At 42.6% G+C, this 17456-nt stretch overlaps 1 protein-coding gene across 1 annotated transcript in view; it reads left to right on the top strand.

Moving 5' to 3' along the window:
- Positions 1-13546, top strand: part of Acsm1 (acyl-CoA synthetase medium chain family member 1) — a 61871-nt gene extending 48325 nt beyond the window's left edge. Inside the window, exons 7-14 of the mRNA XM_004665443.2 lie at positions 2547-2626; positions 3680-3803; positions 6795-6875; positions 7372-7473; positions 8291-8418; positions 10118-10217; positions 11188-11307; positions 13223-13546. Of these exons, the coding sequence (XP_004665500.2) occupies positions 2547-2626; positions 3680-3803; positions 6795-6875; positions 7372-7473; positions 8291-8418; positions 10118-10217; positions 11188-11307; positions 13223-13309 (822 nt within the window). The 3' untranslated portion in view covers positions 13310-13546. The remainder of the gene's footprint in view (positions 1-2546; positions 2627-3679; positions 3804-6794; positions 6876-7371; positions 7474-8290; positions 8419-10117; positions 10218-11187; positions 11308-13222) is intronic.
- The last annotated feature ends 3910 nt before the right edge of the window (positions 13547-17456 follow it).

Raw genomic sequence — 17456 nt, 5'->3', positions numbered from 1 at the left:
CATGACAAGCACTTTACCCACTGAGCATCTCCCCAGCTCCTTGTGAACTCTTTTTCTGTACCTTGTTAGCATCTACCCTTTAGAGAACCTAAAACATTAACTCTTTCTTTGCACATTTCTAGCAACACTTGACACATACCCTGTGTGAAATTCATGCCAATGTGCATATATTGAAAGAATGAACAGATAAATAAGTGAGCTCACATAGAAGGAGATTGTGATGGTTTGACTCAGGTGTCCCCCACAAACTATGTGATATGAATGCTGAAGTCTCCAGCTGGTGGCAATTTAGCAACTGCAGACTCCTGAAGGCAGTATATTGTTGGGAGAAAGATTATGGGTGTTCTAGCTAGCTTCTCCTTGCCAGTGTTTGGCACACTTTCCTGTTGCTGCTGTCCACCTTATGTTGTCTAGTAGATGATGTCTACCCTTTGCTCATACTGTGTTTTCCCCTGCCATCATGGAGTTTCACTTCAAGTCTATAAGCCAAAATAAACCCTTTCCTCCCACAAGCTGCTCTTGGCCAGGGGTTTTTGTTTGTTTTTTTGGTTGGTTTTGTTTTGCTTCTGTTCTTGTTTTTTTTTTGCCTGCAACAGTAAAGTTGATGTCAAGAATGGGGTCATTGCTGTTAGAAACCTGATGGTGTGGGTTTTGGCCTTTGGAGCTGATGTTTGTGAGGAATGTGGAAGGATTTGAAATCTTGGCCTAAACGACTCCTTGCAGTGCTGTAAGTATAGCTTGATGGTCTATTCTGGTCAGAGCTGAAAGACCTGAATGCAGAACGCAGGACCATGAGGTCTGGCTTATGAGAGTGAGAAAGAGCTTTGCCTGGACTGGGCAAAAAGCAGTTTTATGTGAAAGATTTGCTGTTATGCCTGTGTTCTGAGACCTTGTACAGGGTTACATTGCACCAAAATGGACTGCTATGAGCAGAAGGATATGGTATGGAAAAAACTGAAATATTTGAGCTGAAACTACTGCCCATTCACCTGCAGTTGTTTGAAAGATTACAACCATTGAAAATGGGCCAGCAAATCTGCATTGGGACAGCAGGAAGAAGGAGGACTCTTGAAGTAGGGGGCTTGAATGCTGAAGGAGTGTCCTGTTCTTCAAAGTCGGCTTGATTCACCCCTCCACCCCGAATTAACAACTTGGTAGCCCACCTGGTACTATGGAGTATAACAAATGTAGGAAAGAGAGGGTCATCGGATTTGCAACATGGTTTTGTATTTTGGAAATGGCCATGGACAGTGCAAATCAAGCTCATCGAATTACCTGTGTGGAGGCTTGATGGCGCCATGAAGATGGACTGTGGGTTGTAGTGGAGACCCAATGGAGATGCCAGGATTATAGGATGGCTGCCAAGGAGGGCTGCCAGCACTGGATGAAGTTTTCTAGGACTATGAATAGCCTACATGGAGGGGCAGAATTGGAACTCCAGAGACTCATGATTGGTTAGAAATATAGGACTTGGAAATGTGTCACTGACCAGAGTTGTAGGTCTTGGAGCAACAGAATGGAGGCCAGGAGCAGAATATGGTGGTTTAATTCAGGTGTCCTCCATAAACTATGTGTTCTAAATGTTAAGTCAGCTGGTAGCAATTTGGCAATTAGAGCCTCCTGGAGGCAGTGTATTTTGGGGGTCAGGCTTATGGGTGTTATAGCCAGCTTCCTCTTGCCAGCATTTGGCACATTCTTTTGTTGCTATTGTCTATCTGATGTTGGCCCAGAGGTGATGTCCACCCTCTGCTCATTTCACTGATTTCTCCTGCCATCATGGAGCTTCCCTTCAAGTCTGTAAGCCAAACTAAACCCTTTCCTCCCACAAGCTGCTCTTGGTCTGGTGTTTTGTGCCAGCAACTTGAAACTAACTGCAACAGAGATCAAAACTAAAATTCCAATAACTGGCTGAATTTTTTTTTCAAGGTAGAGTCTCACTCTACCCCAGGCTGACCTGGAATTCACTAGGCAATCTCAGGGCTACCTCAAACTCATAGTGATCCTCCTACCTCTGCCTCCCAAGTGCTAGGATTAAAGGTATGCACCACCACACCCAGTGAGATGGCTGATGCTTGTTTTTTTCTTTATTTTTTCGAGGTAGGATCTCACTCTAGCCCAGGATGACCTGGAATTCACTATGTAGTCTCAGGGTGGCCTTGAACTCATGGTGATCCTCCTACCTCTGCCTCCCGAGTGCTGGGATTAAAGGTGTGCAACACCATGCCCGGCCCTGGCTGGTACTTTTAACCATATCTTAAAAATAAAATTTCAGGGCTAGGGAAATGGCTCATTGGTTAAAGCACTTGCTTGCAAAGCCTAATGACCCAGGTTCAATTCCCCATTACTTATGTAAAGCCAGATGTACAGTGGTACATACATGTACAGAGTGCATACATGTACATGTACAGTGGCTAGAGGCCCCAGGATCCCCATTCTCTCTCTCCTCTCCCCTCCCCCACCACCCATCTCACTTCTATCTCTCTGTCTCTGCTTGCAAATAAATATATTAAAAATAAAATAAAATTCCTTCTCTCCTCATTTTCCAGGTGCTATTCAAGTATCCCATTACTCAGTGCCTTGCTGCACCAGGAGTATATCGAATGATTCTGCAGCAAAAATCTGCCAAGTATGTAGCAGTGGCTGGTAACGACCATCTTTGGTGGGGGGAATCTCAAGGTATCTGATGTGCCTTGGCTTGTCTATACTTTATTTTTTTTAATGGTGTGTGTGTTGGTAGTATTAATTATCAATATAATTAGTTAAATTAAAACATGACCCTGGTCTAAAGATATAGCCTCACATCCTTATGGGTTTATTCAAGTATTTTTTATTGTGAAATTACAAACATAGAAAAATACAGGCCATGAAAATTTACATAAACTATTAGAAATTTCTATGTTATCACTCATCCAAAGACACAAAAAATGGAACTTTACCACTGCCCCAAAGACTTCAATCTACCTCTCTGTATACCCTAAAAAATTACCATCACTTTTTATGGTGATCTCGTCCCACCACTTTGTAGCTTAGCAACTGAGAAATTATCTTGGAGGAAAGAATTCTGCTTTTCATGTTTTTGAACTTTATGTATACAATTATACATTATTTTTATATCTGGCTTCTTTTACCAACATTATTTTTCTTAGAGAGGTCCATGTTACACAATACACTTAATAATTTTCATTGCTATATAGTATCTTGTCTATAAAAATAGCACATCTTTTATACATTATACCATTAATGGCGATGTGGTCATTTTGTTATTGTGATTAATGTGGACAGTGTTCCTAAGGAACAGCACCCGAGGTTGTCCTCTGGCCTGCACAGCACACACTCAAAAACTATCCCTCTCAGCCACATAGGATGCTTTCTAAGGTGGGTTCTTATGAATACGCCTGTCTTCCTCTCATTACATTAACATCCAATCTTAACCTAAACATCCTGGATTTGACCCAATATCTTCACCACTGCCTACTTACCAATTCACAGAATTAACAGACACTGGCAGGAAGGAAATGATATCCATTTGCCCTTGACCATAAGTAAAATGATAAAAGGTGAATAAGGAAATGAGGGAACAAAAGGATGGATGATCCTTACAATAAAGCTATCAATTTTGAATGTCCTGGGTCTGGGATAGAGCCCATATCCAAGACTTGACACCTTCACTTCCCCCAAGTCTCAGGTTCCCCACCCTGGAGCACTGCACTACTGGCGGGGAGAGCCTGCTGCCTCAGGAATGTGAGCAGTGGCAAAAACGGACAGGCCTTCTCCTTCATGAGATCTATGGACAGTCAGAAACGGTAGGTGGGACAGGTCCTTTCACACCATTTCGATGGCCCAGTAATGACACAAACATGCTGAGGCCCTCCCATGTACACAGCATTGCTCAAAGCCAACAGAAGGCTCTGTGATGCAAGACTAATTTGCTCCAAATAAATTTGCATCAAGACAACTTGCAACTTGCCAACTTATGGAGAGACCAATAACCTGAAAACTGTTGGACAAAACTTAATGCCATCTAAGGATATTTTTTGAGATTTTAGCTACGTGACAGAGGAGCCCAAGAGGGAGGATGGGATAGGAGATCTCTCCAGCAATGTGGAAACCTCTGACAATAGACAAAACCTACTCCATGATCAGTGGAGGTGGAGCTGGCTTTAGAAGTTCATAGCTGATGCTTAGGAAGACAGTGCACAGATTTGGTTGTGGGATAATTGCAGTAGAAGATGAGGGGGCGGAGAGGTTCTGTATAAGCTAAGCATGCATACACATGCTCACATACATGTACATGCATGCAAATGTACACACTTCATGGAACCTGAGTATCACTGAGATAACAGATGGGCAATGCAGTTAGAGTGCCAAGCATTCTCTGAACCCAAGGAAGAGTAAACTGTGGGTGTGCATCTCTTTTCCAACATATTCTCTATCCATATCTGATACTGGGCAGAACCATGACCCTCATTTCCCATTCCTTGTTAACTAATAGAAGAATGTCTCCTCTCAGCTATTAACAAATTAACTATTGTAGTCCTAATTCATATGCTTGGCTGTTTTTTGTTTTTGTTTTTGTTTTTGTTTTTGTTTTTGTTTTTGTTTTTGTTTTTGCAAGACCAAACACAACAGTGACTTGGTTTACTTCCAGGCCTGAAAAAATGTTAAGACTTTAGACCTGTTGTTGAATGTTTACAACTTCTGTCTGGACAAGGAAAAGGGTAGATGGGAACAACATGTTTCTCTGGTGATCTAGTCCCTTTGCCTCAACTGTTTGCAACAGTAGATGGTGCTTTCTTCCACAAAGCACTTCACACTGCCCCCCGGCAAATACAGCATTTTTCATAGCCCTACAGTGGGAGCACTGGCTTGACAGGTGGAAAAGGGCCTCCTTGCCCAGGAGCTCAGTCCAGAGTCCAAGTTTCAGCCCTATCCATTACAGGCCTCAAGTCTTTTGTAAGTCTGTCAGTCAACCTTTCTGAGCATTATCATTCCTCTCTGGGATGTGAATATTATTGTAGTGCCACTCTTAGTAGATGGTGGTAGGTAAACTAAGTCTAGCAAGCTCAGGCCACAGTGTTGAGCCTATAGCTCATGCTAAAGTCACTGTGGTCACTGGAGTTTTTAGGTAGGCACCATGACAGATTCCGGAAGAGCACAAGTGAATGGGACAATATCTATTTTTAGGATGCTCACCATCTGCTGAAGGAAACAAACAAACAAAAGCAATGACAGGGCTGGAGAGATGGCTTAGCGGTTAAGCGCTTGCCTGTGAAGCCTAAGGACCCCGGTTCAAGGCTCAGTTCCCCAGGTCCCACGTTAGCCAGATGCACAAGGGGGCGCACGCGTCTGGAGTTCGTTTGCAGAGGCTGGAGGCCCTGGCGCGCCCATTCTCTCCTCTCTCTCTCTCTCTTTCTCTCTCTCTCTCTCTCTCTCTCTATCTGTCTTTCTCTCTGTGTCTGTCGCTCTCAAATAAATTAAAAAAAAAAACAATTAAAAAAAGCAATGACAATGCTCTGTGAAGTTGAATTGCAGAAACATTGTATGGAGACAAAAATACACAAAAAATGTTCAGTGTGATCCTCGTGGTGCCTGAATAATAATAGTTCATCATAGTCATCCACTGAGCATCAGGTGTCTACCTCTCACTGTGCAGAGAGCCATGTGTGGTTTGCGCATGTCTATAATCTCAGCATGTAAGAGGCTGAGAAGGTGGATCACAAGTTTGAGGATAGCCTTGACTCAATGGAGACTCTGTCTCAAAAAAAAAAATGGGGGCTGGAGAGATGGCTTAGCGGTTAAGCGCTTGCCTGTGAAGCCTAAGGACCCCGGTTCGAGGCTCGGTTCCCCAGGTCCCACGTTAGCCAGATGCACAAGGGGGCGCACGCATCTGGAGTTCGTTTGCAGAGGCTGGAAGCCCTGGCGCGCCCATTCTCTCTCTCTCCCTCTCTCTGTCCTTCTCTCTGTGTCTGTTGCTCTCAAATAAATAAATAAAAATTTAAAAAAAAAATGGGAGAGAGGAAGGCTATTCTCATCCACTTGGAAGTACAATGGGAAGTAAATGTTATAATTGTCTCCTTTCAACAAAAAAGAAGAGGTCATTTATTGACACAAGGTTAGTGTATAGTGGTCTGACTGTAAATCACTAGCCATAGAAAAAATGACAATGAGGCTAGAGAGATGACTTAGTGAGTAAAGTTCTTGCCACATGGACATGATGGCCTGAGTTGCGATCCCCAGCACTCACATAAGAGCCAAGTGTGTTAGTGTGCACCTGTGATCTCAGTGCTGGAGAAGTAGAGGTAAGAGGATCTCCAGGGCTTGTTGACTAGTAAGGCTAGCAGATACAGCGGGCTCTAGGGTTAGTGAGAGATTCTGTCTCAAAGAATAAGGTAGATGCCAGGTATGGTGGTACATGCCTTTAATCCCTAAGCAATATCAGCCCAATCCTGAGAAGTTGAGGCAGGATTTTATCACCACCCAAGAACTGTTTCTTCAGTGACTTCACACCTTTCTCTGGCAAAGAGACATCTGCCCAGACTATGGTGGGCATGCCACACCCCACCAAATATGTCACTATCTCAGGCTTACTCCTTTGTCTTCTTCCTTTGAACTCTGTCAACCGAGCAGATAGTACAGACCCAGTGCATGCTGGGTACAAATGTCCACGGAACCTAGACTCTCAGTCTCTGATGATGCTTCAGGCTCTTTGTACATCATCAGATGCCCATTGTGAGTGAAGGGTATGTGTGTGATGGCTGTGATGATCAACCCCATCCTCTTTCTTCTGTGAGCAGGGATTAACCTGTGCTATCATGCGGGGAATGAAGAGCAAGCTGGGTTCCATAGGGAAGGCCATCCCACCCTTCGACATGCAGGTCTGGTCCTTGGGACACGAGTGGGGTGGGAGAGCAACTTAGAGCTTATTGGGGGTGGGATCTTTGTGTGACAGCAGGTGACGAGTCCAGCCACACCCCATACCCTAGTCATCCTACTCCTCTCCCACTTTTTCCTCTATTTTTCCTGCAACTTCCTATGGTGGCTGCAGGTGACAGCTGGATTCCTGTGGGCACTAATGCTACTCACCTGGCAGGGAGGTGCAGCATGCACAAAGAATGGGAAAGAATAAAAGCAGAGGTGCTGCTTGCCCTCTGGAAGGCATATTGGTGATTGCCACACACCTATGAAACAAATAGGCCCTTATTTGGGGCTCCATATCTGCTGACTGCAAAGACCTTGGCAATTTTACTCTATTTCTTGGAAGTTTCTCCATGAATAACCCCATTTGTCCTCACTGGTGACCCCATAACTTCCAACTGGTGCAGAGGGCTGGGGGAGTCCTTCATGGTGGGATTCACAGGCTTCCTGCTCCAGATCATCGATGACAAGGGCAATGTCCTCCCACCTAACACTGAAGGATACATTGGCATCAGGATCAAGCCTATCCGGCCCATAGGAATCTTCATGGGCTACGAGGTAATTGCATTCTATCCACCTGCTCCATAACCCCAAGAATTTCTGTGAGGACCTATATGCCCTGAGATTTCTTCCAATTGCTCTCTTCATTATAACTTGGTAAAGCCTGTTTTAATTAAACCCAAGCTCACAATGAATTAGCACAATCTTTTCTGTCCTAATCTATTTGGGATTTAAGAGCTGACTGATATGGTAGAAAGAAGACTGGGTGGTCCCATATCTCCTGTAGTTAAGGCTTATTCTCACTAAGCCTCCAATAAGTGTTATGAATGCCTTTGTTCCAGAGGGAGAACTGCATACTGGGAGTTTCACATCTCTTCTCCATGTCAGATGAACAGCAGGTCTAGAACCTATGTCTTTGAGGTGTCAGACCCTAAATGAGAAATCTAGGGTCTGCAGGAAACTGGATCGGGCTATAAAAAACTTGGTGAAACTCTTGATTAAAGAAACCCTACCATTGAGGAATGGACAGATCTGGAAAGTGTTCACAAACTCTATCTGCTTTTTCCAAACACACTTCATTGGTAGCTCTCCTGTTATGAAGCCCAACTTCCCATTATAGCCTCAAGGGTGTGCTGTCTGCACATGTGTTTATAAAACTCAAGTGATTCCAATATGTAGGCAGCTTTGCAAAGCACACACATGCACATGTGTGTGCTCGCACACGCATGTGTGTGTGTATGTATATGTAAATTTATTTTCTCCAGTCTTAGAATTGTGCTGCTGAAACAAGGTTAAGACCTGCCTGCTTGCTTTGATAACAGTCTTCCTCTCTAAACCCACAGCCTTCAACAGAAGAACTCTGTTCTCTTTGCAGAATGACCCAGAGAAGACTGCTGAAGTGGAGTGTGGGGACTTTTACAACACTTGGGACAGAGCAATCATAGATGAAGAGGGCTACTTCTGGTTTCTGGGGAGGGGTGATGATGTCATCAATGCCTCTGGGTAGGTGTGGCTAACCCTGGGCTGGTTCTTGGCACCCTCACATGTCTCATGGCATCTTGCCTACCTGACATTCCTCCATGTCTTGGTGATGGGATCTTCGACCTGACTGTGAACAGAACCAGGTCCAGGATAGCCTAATACCTGGTGTCTGGGCATTTTCACCACCTCTGCATCCAGAAGACTTAATTAAAATGAAGTTCGATGATAATAAGCCATTATAAAAATAGAGGAAGAGCTGATTGGGGTGGCATAGGCCTATAATCCCAGCTACTCAAGAGACTGACACGGGAGAATCCTAACTTAAGTTCAGGTCCTGCCTGGGCAATTTAAAATTAAAAGGTAAGTAAAATTAAAAGTAATTAAAAAGAAGGCTATGGATACAGCTCAGTGGTAGAGTATGTGCCTAGCATGTGTGAGACCCTATGTTCAGTTACCCACCCAAAATAAAACAATAAAGGAGGCTGGGGGCTGGAAAGGGAGATTGTTTTTGTCCCCATGGGTTGGAGAGCTTGTGTTGTATTTGAGCTTCTCTCGTGTGAAACAATGTCACATAACAACAATGGCAATACCTTTATAGAATGCTTACGACTGAAAACTCTCTCTTGGGTGCTTTATACAACTGCTTCTCAATCCTGGCAATGAGATGCAGTCATCATCAGTGATGAGGAAACATTACTTAGGAAATAATATTTAGAAGGTGGAACCCAGATTTAAGCCAAGGTAGTCTGGTCTAACCTAACCCATACATGGTTTTTTTAAATACATAATTTCTACTTAATATTTCAGAAAAACTGAGAATTTGTCACATTTATCGATTTATTTTAGTTTTTGAGATAGGAGCTTGCTCTAGCCCAGGCTGACCTGAAATTCACTATGTGACTTTTCAGGGTGGCCTCAAACTCATGGCAATCCTCCTACCTCCTCATCTCAAGTGCTAGGATTAAAGGCATGCACCACCATGCCTGGCAAAATTTTGTCACCTTTAATAGACAAATTTGTCACATTTAATTGAAAATGTCTATGGGACACAATGTGATGGTATACATGTGTAACATATCATGTGGCGATCAAATCAGGGTCATAAGCATACATTCAACATTTATTTGCATAGAAAGCATTCAGAAACTTCTCACTATTTTGGAATATATAATACATTAGTGTTAATTAACACTATGTTCACCTTGCTGTGAAATGGAAATATTGTGCTTTTTCCACCTACCTATTTGTAGGCTTCAAAACCATGCTGAGATAGGTAGATACAGATGGATCAATGGAGGGGTAGATAGGTAAACAAATGATAAAAGGATAGATCAATGATGGTGATAGATGATAGATAGATAGATAGATAGATAGATAGATAGATAATAAACAAAATAAAATAGAGTATGATGATACAAGGGAAAGAGAATGCTAGATTTGCTTAAGATAGAGTGTGAGGCTCCCAAGAGCTCTGGTGCTATGGGAAACTGCTTGGACCAAGTTCCCAGAGCTCTTTGAGGATCAACTCTGTAGTTTCCCTCAGCAGAGGCACCCTGTGAGGCATGTCATCACATTTTGGGCCCAAAACACAGGTCTCTGAGTCTCTATCTCCCTATCACCTTCACCCTCTGTCAAGGGGTGATGTGATCTTTAGAGTACAAGGTGTAAGAGTTGGTTTGCTGGAGCCCTGACATCTGCTCCAGAACAGTTGTTTCTCCAGGTACCGCATCGGACCTGCGGAGGTGGAGAATGCCTTGGCGGAGCATCCAGCAGTGGCCGAGTCGGCTGTGGTGAGCAGCCCAGACCCTACTCGAGGACAGGTAGGAGGACGCAGAACTCTGTTTTCCTGTGTGGGTCCAAGGGTGGAGCGAAGGCAGTTGATGTGCATTGCACATACATGTTATGGTCACCAGGAGGGCACAGTGGCCTCCTAGACTCAAAAAGATCACGAATGGGGAGGCAGAAAGACTAGTGAGCCATGTGCCAAACCACTTCATTTTCACAAAACTCAGTAACCTGAGGACTTTTCCCATACTGTTGTTATAGGTCAAAAAATGGATATGATTAATAGTGTAAAAATAAATGATTAGCTGTTGTCACAATATTATTAATAACTATCATTGTTGTTATAATTAACTACAACCATGCTGGAAAGATAGCTCCATTGTTAAAGGTCCTTTCTTGCAAACCTGGTTCTATTCCTTAGTACTCAGGTAAAGCCAGGTGCACAAAGTGTTACATGCATCTGAAGTTTGTTTGTCGTGGTAAGAGACTCTGGCATGTCTCTTGCCCTCTCTGTCTCTCTCCTCACAGATAACTTTAAAAAGTAAAAGATAAAAAGTATTCGAAATTAACTATCAAAAAGTATTACTGCTCATTGGCTTCTAAGCACAGACCTACATACAGAATAAATACTGAACATACTAATAATAGTAATGATTAAACAGGTCAGATATATTTCATGTATTCTCAAAATCCCTATGAACAATGAACCTTTACTGTCCTCATTTTATAGAGAAAGACATGGAAGTTAAGCGAGGTTATGTACTTTTCTAAGGCATACCATGGAACTAGGGAAGATATGCAGTGGAACCTGGTCCTCTCCTTTTCCAAAGGCCTCATGCGCTTAACCACTGCAGTCTCAATGAGACTATCTGGTTTTGTGCAATCTATTCCCTGTCCCTAGACAAGCATAAATAAAAACGATGTTAAATGTTGAAAAAAATCACTTACCAATATTCATTTTATAAGGGGTTAGCACTCATATCAGCCTCCATGCTCCTTCTGCAGGTGGTAAAAGCATTTGTTGTCCTGACCCCAGAGTTCCTGTCCCATGACCAGGACCAGCTCATCAAAGAGCTGCAGCAGCATGTGAAGTCAGTGACTGCACCATACAAGTACCCCAGAAAGGTGAGCAAGGGCAGGTGGATGGATCTGGTGACTACCCTACATCTTACAGAGTGGCCACAGGGAGAGAATCTTAGGCAGCAGCCAACCATTGTTTTTGTGTTACTGTTGCTGTTGTTTGTTTGTTTTCCTCTGCAAAAGAAGCAGTATGGCTGGGCATGGTGGCACACACCTTTAATCCCAGCATTTGGGAGGCAGAAGTAGGAGGATTGCTGTAAGTTTGAGGCCACCCTGAGACTACATAGTGAATTCCAGGTCAGCCTGAGCTAGACTGAGACCCTACCTCAAAAAACCAAAAACAGCAACAACAAAAAGTAATGTGGTTTACAGATGGAGGGAGTACACCTGAATAAAAAGGAAACCATAACCCTATACCAGAACACACAAAAAATAAAAAATAAAAAAAAACTCACTGCTGGCATAATAACCTAAAGAAAACATCAGAAAAGTACCAGTGACATTGAAAAAGGTTATTTATTATCCTGAAATTGGCACTTTTGAAACCTTTTAAACATGATTCGTGGTAAGAAATAGGCCCTATTTTGTAGCCCAAATTACATACACAAAAGATAACAAAATACTTATTCTTATAATATGCATTATATTCTGAGAGGGATATTTTATCACATTTGTTTTAATGCCATGTGCAGAAAATTTTCCGGTAGTGAAGTGATTTGTTCAAAAAATTGAAGATTGTCCTATAATTAAACTATTGATGCAGATTTTTATGGTTTTTTTTTTTTTTTGGAAGGAAGGTCTTACTCTACCTCAGGCTGCCCTGGGGAGCTCACTCTGAAGTCCTAAGTTAAATTTTATGTTATTTTGTTAATTTGTTCTATGTTATATTTTATTTTTATCTCTTATTATTTTGTTATTTATAACTTTATTTGATGTTATTTTGATATCTTATTTTATGTCATGTATTTTTTGCTTGAGACAGAGTCCCCATGTAGCCCAACGTGGCCTAGAACTCACTGTGTAACCCAGGTTGGCCTTAAAATTGCCATTTTCCTGCATTAGCATCTTAAGTGCTATGATCATGGGCATTCACCACCTTGCCAAGCTTCAGATTTTTTTCTTTGGTGTTTACCTAAAAATATCTTCTTAAGATAAAAAATAAAAATATAAATTAATATGCCTAGTGCTATTCTGTTGGTTCAAAGCAACATACACAAATACATATGTCACAAAGTTACTTTTTCTACATCTGTGCTAATTTCTTGCATCACCTGAATATTTACTATCAATGTGAACAAGTTATAAAGCTTCAGGTTACTATTTACTGAACATTGACTGTGTGCTCCAGGCTCTGGATTCAACACTTCACATGCATTGTTAACCACCCGACTTTAGAGAGAGGCCTAGAGGCTCAAAGTACAATTGCCTGAGGCTGTGGTCAATAAGAAGCTGATCTGGAGTAAGAGGCATGTGCGTGACAACAAGATCACACTTTGGACAGAGTAGATCTTGCCCTTGGGGTCGGTTAGATGTTACTGTAGGTAGTGCATTGCCCCAAACAGTGAAGCTTTATAACAGAGCACATCTCTTGCTCGTGTCTACTATGGCTCTTGGGCAGTCTTTACCCTACCTCCCCTCATCCTAGGACCAAGACACCACACAGCCACCTGCCTTGTTCTATAGGAGATGGAGAAGAAGGTGGTCAGTATCAGTGGTTGAAAACTCTTCTGCCTGAAGAGGACACGTTTCACTTCCACCCATACTCCATGGGTCAAAGCAGATCACATGACTATGTCCTACTACGTTGTGTCAGAAGGAAACCTGTAATACTCAGTGGAGCCCCATCCCCCACCCCAAGGTCACTAGAGGGTGTCAGCCTAAAATGGGCAAAGCAGGCTGTGGGTAATTGAAAGGAAATACCAGGATTAAGTAAGGATGGATTTGCTTTCTTCTCTTCCAGGTGGAGTTTGTTCCAGAGCTGCCCAAAACAGTCACAGGCAAAATCAGAAGAAGTGAACTTCGGAAAAAGGAGTTGGGTCAAATGTAACCGAGCAATAAACCCAGAGTCCACTCTGTGACCTTGGACAGCTACCTGGATGGCTCAGTTTCCCCACTGTTGTGGGGTGAGAATGGTGTGGAGGAAGGGTAGACTTGGAAGGGTCCCAGCCTTTTTGTTCTTTCAAGCTCAGTTACTATCCTTCTTGAGTGCCCTCCCTTTTCCTCGATGCCGTAGGTGAGCTCTCAGATTAGGGTTGTTGAAAATAAAATATTGACATTGATATCACTCTGTGTGCTCCATTTATTCTGTGAATGAAAAGTACATGCCTATACATAAAAACTAAGATACACAATTGCACACAGGAAGATTCATAAAACACATATACAGCTATTGCAATTCCAATTTCCACATGAACTTTGACTAAAGGTGTGGTCTTCTAAGTACCAAGCACAGTGCTGGGCATTGGCCACTTGTATAGCCTTGTGTGCTGTGGCTGGATTCTGAGTGTCCAGTTAAGGTGGCCTTATGGACAAGTTCGTGGGATCAGTGAGAGGTATGGCCTTTGTCTTAGGACATCAGTAAACCAAGAAAGGGAGAGAAGTGTATTCCCAGTATCCTGCCTTTTAGGGGTATGTTGACACCCTATAGTCATGCTTTCAGTGTTATTAGATATTATCATCCCTGTAGCAAGTGGAAATGAAGGGACTTGGCTAGAAACCAGCAGGTTCAGCCTAACATTCAGACCAAGTCCAGCAACAGAAAACCAGGCTGTTAGTTAAGTGTCTCTCTGGTCCTTCTCCCTCTCTCTACTCCCTCTCCCAGACACAAGTACCTCTGAATCTTTTTCTGTGTGGTTATAGTCCCTCCCTAAAAATTCTGAACTGGCTTCTTCATCTGTGTGGTTGGGGTTGGGGAAGGTACCTAAGGTCACAGGCAATACCACCTGCAAAGTGAAGCACTTGCCTCAGGGAGGAACAGAAGAAGCCATTGTCGTCATTAGTGTCTCCAGGGCCTGGGAACTTTGGGAGATGCCTATTATAGTCAGCTCCACTTTCTGGGATGAACATCCAGCCAGACACAGTTTGTGGGAGGAAGCAGTTCCTTTCAAGTTTTCATGAAGATCCAGAGGTAGTTCCATCAATGGTGGGAGAAGCTGGCTCCTTTTCATAGATCCAAGTACAGAGAAACCACCAAGCCCGCACCACAAGCAAAAGCAAACCCACCAGAACTCAAAACTGCTCTCCACACATCTTTGGGCTGGAATCCAGATCCACCTCCAAACACACTTTAGGACAGACTCCAGGACCCCCAACGACTCGTCCTCCAGCCAGAATATATTTAATTTTAATAAAACACTTGAGTAGCCGGGCGTGGTGGTGCATGCCTTTAATCCCAGCACTTGGGAGGCAGAGGTAGGAGGATCACCATGAGTTCGAGGCCACCCTGAAACTACATAGTTAATTCCAGGTCAGCCTGGACTAGAGTGAGACCTTGCCTTGAAAAACCAGAAAAAAAAAAAAAAAAAACACTTGAGTATGTGGGGTCATACATGTATACTATCACATTCAAAATACCACAACTCCTAACTAGGAGAGACAGTCCCAGAAGGTGATGATGCTCATGTATACCAGTGACTTAAGAGACCATGTCTCGAGCTGTCTGACAGGGCTCTGGCCATGCCAGGCCACATCAAGTTCTTCTTGTTTCAATATATACAGGGTAACATATGGAAACCCAAAAACTATAACTTTAGAGTGTGAATAAAGATGGATGTGTGATTTACTGATAGGTATAGAATTGTAGCCTTTAGTGGTAGGAATTTTACGGTATATGAATATATCTAAAAAAATGAAATATTGTTAATTTAATAGAAATCTCAGGGTATACATTCATTCTGGAAGCCCTGTGTAACATCCCCTTCAATTGCCACAACTTTCAGTTGTACCCGATGTGTTCATATGCCCTGTGTCATCCATGTTTCTGGAAGTATGGCAGCCCTAGGTGTGTGGTATCCAGTTCTTCATCTGAGTTTTAGCCCATCTGCTCAGTGTGGTTATTTTCACGATGTTCTTTCTGTTTGGAGGACTTTTATCAATCAAGAACAATCTGGTCCTCCTGCTCTTGGATGCTGTCCCCAAGGATTCTACAGCAGCCAGATAGGTGGGAGCCCTGGAACACCCCCACTGGAAAGGAATGACTGTATCCTATTGGGAGGATTAGGTCTAGAATGCATAAGGAGGGAGAAGACATAGAGGTGGAAGTTTTATTTGCTAAAATATTTTTATTTATTTTCAAGCAGAGAAACAGAGAGAATGAGCCTACTAAGGGGCTCCAGCTACTGAAAATGACCTCCAGATGCATATACCACCTTGTGTCTCTAGCTTATATGGTTCCTAGGGAATCGAACCTGGGTCCTTTGGCATTGTAGGCAAGCACCTTAACCACTAAGCAATCTCTCCAGCCCTCCACTGGACAATATTAACTGTTACCATTTTGAATGTGAGTTTCTCTTGGTTTGTTTGGGCTTGGGTTTGGCATTCGTTGGGATCCCTCCTTATTGCTGCCCCGTTGGGTATTGACCATATTCATCTTGAACATATTCAGATGATAAACAGATATTCATCATCAAAAAAGCACAAATAAGCAGGAACGTTTTCAGTCACTGGCCTTTCTATTTGCATTCAGAAATACTGTTCTCTTAATCATTGCGTTTGCTATGTAGTACAAGGTCTGTTTTCACTTTCAAGCTACCCCCTCAAGCCTGAAAGCCAAACTAAACCTCTTTTTCCCATAAGCTACTCTTGGTTGGGTGATTTCCACCAGCAATGCGAACCTGACTACAACAAAGGATTTTCCATAGACGCTGGTTCTGTGCCACACTAACCCTAGAGCCCTTACTCATAGGACTTCATTTCATCCCCATAGCAAAGATATGCAGCAGGCACACATTTAACCAAATGATCAGTTTAAAAAAAAAAAAAAAAACTGGTTCAGGCTGGAGGAATGGCTTAGCGGTTAAGGCACTTGTCTGCAAAGCCAAAGGACCCAGATTCAATTTCCCAGGACCTGCTGTGCAAAAGGGAGTCCATGCATCTGGAGTTCCTTTGGAGCAGCTAGGGGCCCTGGCATGCCCATTCTCTCTGTCTCTCAAATAAATAAATAAAAAGTTAAATATATATTTTAAAAACTGATTCCTTGAAAAGATAAAAAGGTGATAAACCCATACCTAAACTAACCAAAAGAAATAAGGAAAGTTGAAAATTTAGATACTAAAAAATTGGAAAATATTAAAGAAATTGAACCAAGAGGGCAAAAACTTCTAAACAGGCTGGGAGTGGTGGCAAATGCCTTTAATCCCAGCACTTGGGAGGCACAGGAAGGAGGATCACCGTGAGTTCCAGGCTGACCTGAGACTACATAGTAAATTCTGGGTCAGCCTGGGCTAGAGTGAAGCCATACCTTGAAAAAACAAAATGAATAAATAAATAAATAAAAATTCTAAACAGATCACTAATAAGCAATGAGACTGAGACTGTAATAATGTCTCTTGAGCTAGGGAGATGGTCCCATGGCTAAAGTGCTTGCTCATTAGTGCAAGTACCCGAGTTCAGATCCCGATAACCCATGCAAAGCCATATGCTGCAGCACAAGTGTCTGTAATCTTAGCACTTTTATGGCAAGGACCGAAACAGAAGCTCACAGGCCAGCTAGCATGTGGAAAACACAAGAGAACCTGCCTCAAACAAGATGAAAGGCCAGGACTGACACCAAAAGGTGCCTTTGGACCTCCACATGCCCCCATTTATACATATGAATATGCACACCTACAGCACAAAGCACATATTCACATACATACATACACACACACACACACACACACACACACACACATATATATATATATATATAATCTTTTAACAAGGAAAAGCATGAGATTGGTTGAACTCAGCACTGAATTTTACCAGATGTTTAAGGAACTAATACCAATGCTCCTCAAACAACTGATCAAATAGAAAAGAAAGCATGCTCCTAAGCCCCTTCTTTGATGCCAGTATTACCCTGGTACCTAAACTGATAATAAAATAAAAAGCATATACCAATATCCCTTATCAACATAGATGTAAATATCATCAAATAAAACATGTTCAAATCAAATTTTAAAATCACATATCATGTCCAAGTTAGTTTTATATGG

Source organism: Jaculus jaculus, chromosome 2 (genome assembly GCF_020740685.1).
Source record: "Jaculus jaculus isolate mJacJac1 chromosome 2, mJacJac1.mat.Y.cur, whole genome shotgun sequence".
In the NCBI taxonomy this organism is placed as follows: domain Eukaryota; kingdom Metazoa; phylum Chordata; class Mammalia; order Rodentia; family Dipodidae; genus Jaculus; species Jaculus jaculus.
The sequence above is the reverse complement of the archived record's forward strand: the minus strand, read 5'-3'. Positions and strand labels throughout refer to the sequence as shown.